This window comes from Phyllobates terribilis, unplaced genomic scaffold, assembly GCF_046119375.1.
Source record: "Phyllobates terribilis strain yellow unplaced genomic scaffold, ASM4611937v1 Scaffold_1__5_contigs__length_1240528914, whole genome shotgun sequence".
Taxonomy (NCBI): Eukaryota; Metazoa; Chordata; class Amphibia; order Anura; family Dendrobatidae; genus Phyllobates; species Phyllobates terribilis.
In genome coordinates, this window is record NW_027362761.1 from 306,717,148 (window position 1) to 306,729,330 (window position 12,183).

General features: G+C 47.5%; 1 protein-coding gene across 1 annotated transcript in view; it reads left to right on the forward strand.

Moving 5' to 3' along the window:
- Window positions 1-12,183, forward strand: part of SLC5A1 (solute carrier family 5 member 1) — a 133,053-nt gene that overhangs the window by 44,358 nt on the left and 76,512 nt on the right. Inside the window, exon 3 of the mRNA XM_073673998.1 lies at window positions 5,821-5,925. Within this exon, the coding sequence (XP_073530099.1) occupies window positions 5,821-5,925 (105 nt within the window). The remainder of the gene's footprint in view (window positions 1-5,820; window positions 5,926-12,183) is intronic.

The window sequence follows — 12,183 nt, forward strand, 5'->3', positions numbered from 1 at the left end:
TAATGGACCCCACATAGTCCTCCATACAGTATAATGGGCCTCCCATAGTCCTCCATTCAGAATAATGGGCTCACATAGTCCTCCATACAGTATAAAAGGCACCACATAGTCTTCCATATAGAATAATGGGCCCCACATAGTCTTCAATGCTGAATAATGGGCCCCACATAGTCATCCATACAGTATAATGGCCCCACATAGTCCTCTATACAGTATAATGGCCCCACATAGTCCTCCATACAGAATAAAGGGCCTCACATAGTTCTCCATACAGAATAATGGGCCCCACATAGTCTTCAATACAGAATAATAGGCCTCACATAGTTCTCCATACAGAATAATGGCTCCACATAGGGGTGGTGGTTCTGGTGTCGAAGGCCAAATAAAACCACCCTGTGGGCCAGATTTGGCCCACGGGCCGCAGTTTGACACGTGTGGTATAGAGGCACTATTGACTGTACATGAGTGAGGTTCTAACAAAACCCCATTAACAACACATAAAACATCTGCAATAGCTCCTAGACATGCGTCAGATTTCCATATTCGGAGTACACTCTTATCAATTATGAATTTACCTGCGTATTTCACAATTACAATGCGCTTAGTAGGTGAAATCCTTAGTCAAATTTACATCAAAATCAGAATGTGTAGGTAACATGAGTGAATTCTGCCTTATAGTTTGTAATGTGCATGCATAAGCAGTGAGGCCCTATTACATTTATATTTGTTAGAAATAATTTCTATACAAGTAATAAAACAAGTAATAAAACAGGGTTTAATAACAGGTCACTTGTGTAACATGGGCTGTAAAATTGCATAAAAGCTTGTCCTATGACCTCAACTTTTGTTTAAAGTGTCAAGTCAATGCTAAAAGTACAGAAGGAGCAATATCGGACATTCCTGGGGTTACAAGTCTCCTAGGATCTTCTCAGATCCCTCCATCAGTCTGTTTAAAGAGGATTTGTCAACTCTCCTGACATGTAGTAAATTCCTGTGTTCACCATAATATAAAAATTCTGATTTCTGTAAGTTGCAGTCACATGAGACTTGCTTTTAAGTCTATGGCAATTAAGTTGTGTCCAAATGTGTGAAAATTCAACACATTTGGAAATGTCTTCGTTACTGTGTTGCAGTAGGTCGCAATTCTCAATGTGACATTGTAGGAAGTTATTACATAAAGTTGACGCGCCCCCTGGGGCCGCGGGGTACTCGGTAGCCGGGCTGGTCGGTTCTATTTGGGATAGTCACGGCGGCAGTGACCCGGTCCGTGGCCCAGGGCGGTCAATAAAGAACGGTCAATTGGGGGAATAAAGAAAAGAGGAATAAAGTTTGTGACGCCACCCATGGTATGCGGCTATATGTGGCCGCCGCTGCTATTCAGATCCACTGGGGCTGTTGGTGACGCAGCAAAGATGGTTCATTTCTCCACCGGCAGAGCTAAGCCCCAGGGCAGTATATAGGGCTGATTTGAAGAGGTAGATGTTGTTGGCAGGGACAGTGTATTACAGGGCCGGTGACGCAGTAATAATTCAAGGACACAGTAGGGTGCAGTCTTCGGGTTTTACTCACAGTTCTTAAGCAGTTCCAGGTTATCGCTGCAGCTGGTTATAACTGCCCACGTCATCCTGTGTCCTCCGGTGAAGTGATCCAGCCAACTCTCAGATAACTTGGGTGCACTTGAACGGGACCCCTTTCTGTGTACCTCTCCAGGTAGTCTCTCTCTCTGCGCTGGCTCTCACCCTCCTGCCCTGCGCCTCACACACAGTGTCCCGAGCCAGTGGCCACGGGCCTTGTTGGGCGACGTCCGGTGTGTCCCCTTTGTCCTATATGGCCACCTTTTCAGCAATTGTGTGTGGACTGTGGCTACGGCACATGAAGATACCGCAACCTCCGGTTTTCTAGCTGAGCCTTAAAGTACTCCACTAGTCTGGGGCCGGTCCCCTATTGCGGCCTTGATCCCTCCACGGTCAGCGTGAACTCGGGCACACGGGTGGCATCCCTCACTCGCCGTGCCCCTAGGATCCCGTCTCTCTCTGGAGCCCTCCTCACTGCTCCGGTCTTCTCCCCTCACTCTCTAACTCCTCCACGGTCCTCACTCACTGAACCAAACTGAACTCCTGCTCCAAGCACTGGAAAAGAAGAATGGGCCATTCTAGATGTTTCTACCCTTCTTTTATACTCTTCCTTCAGTGCTCCCCTAAACTACTTCCTCCACCCACCTCCTCTATTTAGTTCCACCTCTAAACAGGGACCAGGCCTGTGCTCTCCCTTAGGAGCTATCTGGACCTTCCCTTATGAGTGGTGTAGTGTTGGATGTGAGTATTTGGGTCCCGAGTAGTGCTCTCTCCTTACCTGAGAGTGGGGTACCACACCTCTGGCTGAGATGCAGTTCCTCTGTGGCAACTGGACCCGCAGGGGCGCCACACAATCTAGAAATGAGACAAAATGATCTCAATGTCGCACAACACTTCGCCATGTAGTCTGTATTTGAGGTCTAACTTAGTGTTTGTGTGTGTATTTGGATGCTGCAAAAGAACTGGAAAAAAGCTCACTGTACAGTAGCCAAGCATGTATCTACCACTGTACTGAATACAAATGCAAAATGTATTTATTTTATCATTATTTTATTTTTTATTTATTTTTTATCATACTATTCTCTTCACCAAGGCTTCATTTCCCAGACAAGTGGTAATAGGACATTATTCCATATGCAGTTCTGTTTATAGAATAAATTTATCATATCATTTCTCAAGATGAGTAAACTGGCAAATGCTTATAAGACAATGGAATGATACAAAATGTTCGTGTACCCAGATTTATTCTCCAAAAAAGTATTGACAAATTAATTAAGGCTCTGTGCACACAGCAGTGCCATACTCCTAGAGCTTGGAGTTCCGAAATAATATGCTTAATATCTAAATCTTTCCTGTTTTTAGTGTTGTATTTGGCTACTTGATATTACCAAACACTCTATTTTTCAATATAAGGGTATGTGCATTTTTTGAGTATTTGCAGCACATTTTTCCATTTTTCTGTGCGTTTTTGACATACTGCAGATTTGAAAAAATGCTTTGATGGTTCAATTCTTGAAGGAAAAAAAAGCTGCATGTGCATGAGATTTCAGAACTCTCATGCACTTTGCTTATACTGTAAAAATCTGCATTTTTCCTCAGTAAAAACGTGCGGAAAAAGCGTGGCAAAAACAATGTGTGTGAACAAGCCCCAACTGAGGGGATGTTGGCTGATACACCAATTTGGAATTTCAATGTCAGTTTGTGTTGAAACGCAGTGCCTAGGGCACTATCACCTGTATGTTTTGCCAAGCATTGAAAATAATTCCCAATTCTTATCTGTCAGTCAGTGCCTGGGGTGCGGTTAAAGACTCCGCTCACTATAATCAGTCACTGAAGCAGCAGCGGCCCACCCCTATGTCTGAAAGCCTGAGGCTGACAGGAGGAATAAAGTTAATTTCCTCCTGGCAGCAGGGCTCTCAGTGCGGGCGCCGGGCAGCTTCAGAACGCTATAAACCTGCAGATTAACCCCATATCTTCTGGTTAATAGCATTTTATTACATAACAGGCTCCCTTTTAAGCATTTACATGTATTAAACGTTAGTGTTATCAGGCATAATGTTAGAGCTTTGTGTTTTCTATCAGGCTCTAGCTATTGTTCTTCATAACTTTTCATCAGCGTGCTGTATCTGATTCTTATATATTTTTGGTACATACATGGATGACATCTGAGTGCCTTGGGCAGTTTTAATCCACAAATCCAATGAAAAATGGACATTTCTTTTTTTTTTGAGGACGCATCATGAGAATATGCCCATTAATAGTTAAATGTGGTATACGTGAGAATCACAGATACAACATATACATGTACAGCAGACATATGACTGAGGCCTTATTTGCACACTGATGTTTTAGGAGGTTTTGGAGCAGAAACTGTCAAAATCCTCCTCAAAAATTCAAAACACCTCAAACATGGGAGTTTATGCTTAGTTTTCAACTCCAAAACTCAGCGAAAAGACTCAGTGTGCACATACCCTTAGTCTGAAGCTTTGCCTGTATAAGAAGGTGTAGGCGTTGCCCCATTCCCCCTTGAAGACATGTTTGCAATGTGTTATGACGTTTGAATGCTTAATAAGCTGTATTGGTAGTGATAGGTTGTGTTCTGCCCAGCACTAGGTAGCCTACAGGGTTAATAGGTGGGTCTAGCCCAGGGGAAGGAGCTTAGGGTGGGCACAATGGCGAATTTCCGGGTAGAATAGTAAATAGGGCCTAGCTTGCGGCGAGAGCAGACCTTTGGCCTGATAAGTCAGCAGAGCCGCATAAATTGGGTGTCCCTAAAGTGAGCGGAGACCGAGGCAACGGATAGCGTGATCCAGAATGGAGACAAGGAAAAGTGTTAGGCCACAGCCTTACTATCAGTATTTTGTCAGTATTCGGTCAGTAATTTTTCTCAGGAGTGGAAGCCAAAACCAGGTGAGGAACAATCAGAGAAAAGGTATAATAGAAACAAGTCACCAATTCTGCATTTATCACCCACTCCTGGTTTTTGCTCCCACTCCTGATAAAAATACTGACCAAATACTGATAGTATGGCCGTGGCCTTAGAAGGAGTGATTAAATCTCCAGAGACTAGGTCTGGGGAAGGGAGCCTAGCGGGAAGGTACTGAGTTATCTGACAGTCAAATGACAGAGCAGCGCTGAGAAGGAATGTGGGACAAAGAGAGAGTCCACCGTGCGGTAGCTCCAATGCGTCGGCAGGCAGAGAAGTTTCGCAGTGGCCATAGTGGCACAATTAGCTCCCCTAAGGAGAAAAGGACTCGGAACTGCGGGTTCAAGAATAGGACTCTCGCTTATTGGTTAGTGGTACTGCTGTTGGAGACTAGGGAAGCTCCCGAAGTGTTGTGATGGGTGGTGGTGAAGCTAGAGAGAGAGGCTAATAGACAGAGATAGAGGAGCAAGCTCAGGAAGGTATTGAATGTGTATAAAAATGTCATATGTTAGAAGAGAAACGTCCTTGAAGTTTTGCACTCTCTATCCACTGAACATACTTCCACATATAATATTGTTCTGTAGAAGACAGTTTATTTTTGAGTGGTGGTCTCCCACATTAAACTCTACAATATTTGGTCCTGGCCAACCGAAGTCACCGGCATCATGCGGTCTGCAAGGGCGTAGTGTCCCTATAGCTAAAGTCCACATACTCATCCAGGACCCCCATTCATTGTCACATAGCATGCCGGGGCATGGAAGACGAGTACCCTGCCCGCGGCTACTGCCCCGTGCCATATTACACCTGCATGATCCTAAAAAGATTCTTGTACAAATCCTTCAAAATGGTTAATTTCCTGCTAAACAGTTCCATCTGTGGCTGGTGGCAGACTGAAGCTCTGCCCCTTTAGCCAGAGGGATGGGGCCTAACAATATTGCATCCTGCTATTGACAGGGCATAACAAGGAGGCTTCCGCTGCAGCCAGTTGTTCCACAGTCATACACAATTCAGTGAGAAGCAGGATGGAGACATGGCTAGACTCCTGAGCCACACAGAGATTTCTTTATAGCTTTCTTAGTTTTATTTGTAGTAAGAGGTACAATAGAATCAAAGAAAAGAAGACAATTAAGAGAAGAAGGCTTGGATTTTTTTTAGTTTTATGTGCCTAGTGTTCTGGTAATCCTACCAGAATTGTAGTATTCATCGGGTTCCCCACTGAAGGAGGCCCTCGGGTATAAACAAGCACACCCCTCAACCTATAGCTATGTCCTTAATTCTTTAACAGTGAATCAACTAACCCTCCTTATTTTTGCCTTTTAGATTGGAGCCTCTCTTTTTGCCAGCAACATTGGAAGTGGTCACTTTGTTGGCCTGGCAGGCACAGCATCTGCTGGTGGGATTGTCATTGGGGGCTTCGAATGGAATGTAAGAATTTGCAACACAGTTGTGATACTATTGCCTGTCACATCACACTGTATGGTCATTCATAGAAGCAAATAACAACAAAACCTTGCTGCTGCAACCAGTAAAATACTTTCTTTTTCTAATGAAGCAGAACGGCAATATTTTTCATGTTGATCTTTTGTTACAAAGAATATAATGAATAATTCCACTGTTACTTGTAAACTACTTTACATATATACTTATATATTTTATTATGTAGATTATGCTTATGACTTGTAGGTATTGTGTAGAAATTAGGAACTAGCTATACAGATCTACTGAAACCAGCGCACTAAGTTTTTCTAAATCTTCTCTCCAACACATGACAAGAACATAGGCAGGCCACAGTCTTTATCATATTAATTTTCTCACTCTGATTTAAAGGGGCTGGCTACTTTTTCTTTTTTTTTAAATGCCTACTTAGCGCCGGCCTACTCACATTGGTCACTGCACAGCGTCTCTTCGCATCAGGTCGGTTCGCTGAGGTTTGTTTCCTGCTGCACTACTTTGCACTGCTACTAAAGCATGGTGGTTCCATCTGGCCTTAGGAGGGCGTGGCCGGTATCTGAAGGAATATAACCCTGCTGTGTCCTGCAGAGATTTTTGTCTCCTCGGGCTATCCCATGCGAGCAGGCTCTATTTGAAGCAGCTCCTCTCACCACCCCTCGCTCGAACGTTGTTTCTTCTCTGCTAGTCTATGTGCATGCAACCGCCTGTATCCAGCTTCCCGTTAACGACTCAACCTGTTTACCCGTCCTGCCTGACATCTCCGCACCTGACCTCCGTTACATTTTCCGATCCTGTGCTGCCTGGATGGAACTAAGATCCGGACAGAAAAAAATCATATTCGAGAACGGTAGGCTGAGCACTTCAACACTGTCCTTAATCGCCCTGCTGATTTTAACGATGAGGCCATTGCTCGCCTGCCCCAGATAGAGATCAAGAAGGACCATGATGTTCTTCCCACTGAAGATGAAGTCAGGAAGGCAGTAAAACAACTCTCCTGTGGAAAGCGCCAGGGAACTATGCTATACCTGCTGAGGTACAGTACAGACCAAAAGTTTGGACACACCTTCTCTTTTAAAGATTTTTCTGTATTTTCATGACTATGAAAATTGTACATTCACACTGAAGGCATCAAAACTATGAATTAACACATGTGGAGTTATATACTTAACAAAAAAGTGTGAAACCATTGAAAATATGTCTTATATTCTAGGTTCTTCAAAGTAGCCACCTTTTGCTTTGATGACTGCTTTGCACACTCTTGGCATTCTCTTGATGAGCTTCAAGAGGTAGTCACCGGAAATGGTTTTCACTTCACAGGTGTGTCCCGTCAGGTTTAATAAGAGGGATTTCTTGCCTTATAAATGGGGTTGGGACCATCAGTTGTGTTGTGCAGAAGTCTGGTAGAAACACAGCTGATAGTCCTACTGAATAGACTGCTAGAATTTGTATTATGGCAAGAAAAAAGCAGCTAAGTAATGAAAAACGAGTGGCCATCATTACTTTAAGAAATGAAGGTCAGTAAGTGCGAAAAATTGGGAAAACTTTGAATGTATCCCCAAGTGCAGTTGCAAAAACCATCAAGCGCTACAAAAAACGGGCTCACATGAGGACCACCCCAGGAAAGGAAGACCAAGAGTCACCTCTGCTTCAGAGGATAAGTTTATCCGAGTCACCAGCCTCAGAAATCGCAGGTTAACAGCAGCTCAGATTAGAGACCAGGTCAATGCCACACAGAGTTCTAGCAGCAGACACATCTCTTCAACAACTGTTAAGAGGAGACGTTGTGCAGCAGGCCTTCATGGTAAAATAGCTGCTAGGAAACCACTGCTAAGGACAGGCAAAAAGCAGAAGAGACCTGTTTGGGCTAAAGAACACAAGGAATGGACATTAGACCAGTGGAAATCTGTGCTTTGGTCTGATGAGTCCAAATTTGAGATCTTTGGTTCCAACCACCGTGTCTTTGTGCGACGCAGAAAAGGTGAACGGATGGACTCTACATGCCTGGTTCCCACCGTGAAGCATGGAGGAGGAGGTGTGATGGTGTGGGGGTGCTTTGCTGGTGACGCTGTTGGGGATTTATTCAAAATTGAAGGCATACTGAACCAGCATGGCTACCACAGCATCTTGCAGCGGCATGCTCTTCCATCCGGTTTGCGTTTAGTTGGACCATCATTTATTTCTCAACAGGACAATGACCCCAAACACACCTCCAGGCTGTGTAAGGGCTATTTGACCAAGAAGGAGAGTGATGGGGTGCTACGCCAGATGACCTGGCCTCCACAGTCACCAGACCTGAACCCAATCGAGATGGTTTGGGGTGAGCTGGACCCAGGCTCGGTCTGGCCTGGCGGGGCGCCGGGAAATCTCCCGGTGGGCCCCGGGCCCCTTGCAGAGGGAACAGGAGAATAAAAAAAAATAAAAAAAAAAAGTGGTCGTGGGCCCTTTAAGGGCGCATGCAAGCACTTTCACCGACGCGATGCCCAGGACAGTAGCGGGAAGGGCCTGGGAGCAGGAGAGCAGGGGCTGCACTTCAGCGTCACATTCAGCAGACAGGGCCGTACGTCTGCTAAAAGTGACGTCACAGCGCGCCCTGCACTGCAGTCTCCCGCATTAGGGGCGCGTCTGTACACTGTATGGGCTGGAAACAAGCCAAGGTACTGTAATATTTGTGTGTTTGTATGGATTTTTATGTATATGCTGCCTGCATGTGTGTGTACAGTGTGTGTATATGCCTGTGTGTGTATATGCCTGTGTGTGTACAGTGTGTGTATATGCCTGTGTGTATATGCCTGTGTGTGTACAGTGTGTGTATATGCCTGTGTGTATATGCCTGTGTGTGTACAGTGTGTGTGTACAGTGTGTGTATATGCCTGTGTGTATATGCCTGTGTGTATATGACGCGCCCCTGGGCCTGTGTCGCGCTGCGTTGCGCACGCGGGAGCTTACCCGGAGCCGGATCTGTTGAGGGTTGTAGTCTCGTGGCGGTGATCCGGTCCGTGCCCAGGGAGTCAGACTAAGTGGCGCTGTTTTAGCGGTAGATGTTGGACGACTACGCCACCCGTTGAGTGCAGCCAGGGAGCTGCTGCTGCAGGCCAGACCGCTGAGGCCGGTGGTAGGATTGTGCAGCGTGATAGTATAACCCCCAACGGGAGGGGTATGGCCTCAGGGCAGCCGACGTGGATGATGGGGGTAGCAGGAACCACTCGGAGACGGTACTGTGTAGTTCAGGGTCTTTACTGGTCACAAAGATAGACCCTCCCGGAGTACTGGCTAGCGATTGGGGCCTGGTCAGTCTTTGAGCAGATGGGATCTCCCCTGGCCAGGCGGAGTTGTAGGCCTCCCAAACTAACGATACTCTTCTGGCTACCTTGCTAGAGGCAGGTATAAGTAGCCCATGTCCCTGAGTGTACCGTGTGTTGCTCACCCGTATGGCCGGTGACTCGGGGCCTTCGGGTTTCTGGGCCAGAGGACCTGCAATCCCCTGCCGGTCGGTTTCTGCTGCTGGATAGGAGTTAGTCCCCACAGCCTCGGACTCCGGGTCCGGTGATCACTTCTCAGTCAGGGCGAGCTCTGCAGCTGCCAGCCCCTGACTCCTTGTAACACTGCTCCCACAGAGCTCCTGTTGTTTTGTTCCTATATTTGCTTCTTTCCTTTGCTTCTTCTCTACTCACTCACCCTGCCTCAGCCCTAGGTTTTTATAGGGGAAGTCCTTCCCCTCCCAGGACTGGGCAGGAGGTGTGGCATGCATAGGATCCCTGACCAAGAGACCTCCCACCTGCTCTCAGACTTAATATCTCTATCACTGTGGCAACCAGACCCCTGGGGTGTCACATTCCCCCCTAGTGAAATTTAGTACTCCGGGACTAAACATATTTTTAGAAAAACATAACAAGGTAAAAACAATAATAATACAATAAGAAAAACACATAAAGATGGTTACGGCGTGTCCGCAACCGGGTGCAGTCTTTGAAGAAAAGCAAGGTGTCCATTTCACCAAAACAGGGAGACGTAACCAGGTAGGGGTCTGTCCTGCCCCGAGTCCTTAACAGTCTTTTAGTCCATCCTGGGTTACGCTCCAACTAATTGTACAAGGATTCCCGGTAAATCCACCAAGGACTCCTAAAAATAACTAGAAACACATAATTATTTACAAGTAACAAGAAAAACAGGTAACCACAAATAAAACAATTTATACATTTCAAATCCTCCAACGTGCGGGTAACTGGCCTCTAGTGGCCCTACGGAGCTGACTGTCTAGCCCTGAACTACAGGGTGTAGGAGCTGTCAAGGGTAAACTGGGCAGCTGTCTACCGGCTCTTTGGCTCACTAGGGGTACGGCAGGCTCACTATAAGCAGAGGGTTGATCCTCCTGTTCTGCTTGTGTGGAGTCTTCTGCCTCCTGGACCGGCTGCTCTTCCAGCTCTACCTGTCGCTCCGTAGGTGCTTGGGATGCTGGTTGGAGGAAGGTGAGTACGGGTACCACAACTGCGCCATTGACTTGAGTCCAAGACCGAGGGAAGTCTCCGAGCACAGTACTAACCATGTCTTCCCTTTCCTCTACGGGTCGAGGGTCTTCTTGTTCCTCTTCAGGGTTCCGTAGCTGTTCGGGACACTTCTTCAAGTGATCCCGGGATACAATGGTTGTGGTTTCCCCTCCGTCTTTACTGATGGTACAGACCTTTGGGTTGTCGTGGCTTGAGGGCAGTACGGTGTACGGGTCCTTCTCCCACTGGTCGTCCAACTTGTGGAGCCGTCTTTTTCTCTTCAAGACCTGCTCTCCGGGTACCAGGGGAACAGCGGGAGCATACTGGTTGTAAGTTTTCTCTTGTCTTTCCCTAGCCTGACAGAGACTTCGCTCCACGCTCTCCTGTACTCTCCGGTACTGCTGCTGCCTCTCTGTGTCCCAGTCTGCTTCTGGTGAAGTGTCCTCGGGTGTCAGGACTCCCATTTCCAGGTCAACAGGTAACTTACCAGGTCTCGCCCTCATTAGGTAAGCCGGGGTACAGTTGGTGGAACCTACCGGGATGTGGTTGTATAGGTCCACCAGATCGGGCAGCTTCTCAGGCCACAGACCGCGTTCTTCCAGGGGCAACGTTTTCAGAAGATCCATTACCACCTGGTTCATTTTCTCACAAAGTCCATTAGTTTGCGGATGATAGGGTGTCGTCCTTATCTTCCGGCAGCCATACAGAGTGCAGAATTCTTGGAAGACCTCCGCTTCAAAGGCAGGTCCCTGGTCTGTCAACACTTGGTCCGGGTACCCGTGTGGACGGCAGAAATGCTGCTGGAAGGCTCTCCCTGCTGTTCGAGCTGTTAAGTCCTTGACGGGGACGACAACCAAGAACCGGAGTAGTGATCCACGATGGTTAGTGCGTAGACGTAGCCACTTCTGCTTGGGGTCAGTTTTACATGATCCAAGGCTACCAGTTCCAACGGCTGCCGGGTGACGATGGACTGCAGGGGAGTCTTCTGGCTGGCACGGTCCTTCCTTCTTAGGTTGCACGGGCCACAGTCTCTGCACCACCTCTCGATGGTTCCCCTCATGCCTACCCAGTGGAACCGCTCGCGCAGCAGGAACTCCAGCTTCTTCCATCCGAAGTGTCCAGCCCCGTCGTGGTATGCCTCCATCACCATGGCTGCGTCTCTTCGTGGCACCACTACTTGCCAGATTAGTTCATGCGTCCGGGAGTTAACCATTCTGCGGCACAACTTCCCCTTGTAAAGGAACAGTCGACTCTTCTCAGCCCACAGTTGCTTGGCTTCCTTCGGAGCGTCTGGGTCAAGGCGAGCCTCTGGCCGAGTCAGCATCTCCTTCACCAGCCGGACGGCAGGGTCACTGTCTTGCGTTTCCGCCCAGTTGTAGTGAGGTAAGGGGTTAAGCGTAGCGCCTTGCTTACTCCTTACCCGATGGGAATACCGGATAGTCCCATGACGGTGAAACGCGGGGAGTTCGACTTCTTCCAGTCCCTCTGGATCTTCTCCTACGTCCGGTAGGTTTGGCATCCTGGACAGGGCGTCCGCGTTGGTATTGCAGCGTCCTGCCCGGTATTTGATGGTGAACTCGTAGTTGGACAGGCGGGCCATCCATCTCTGCTCTAGGGCACCGAGTCTTGCCGTGTCCAGGTGTGTCAACGGGTTGTTATCCGTGTACACGACGAACCGGGAAGAAGCGAGGTAGTGCTTAAAGCGTTCGGTGACTGCCCACACCACTGCCAGGAACTCTAGCTTAAA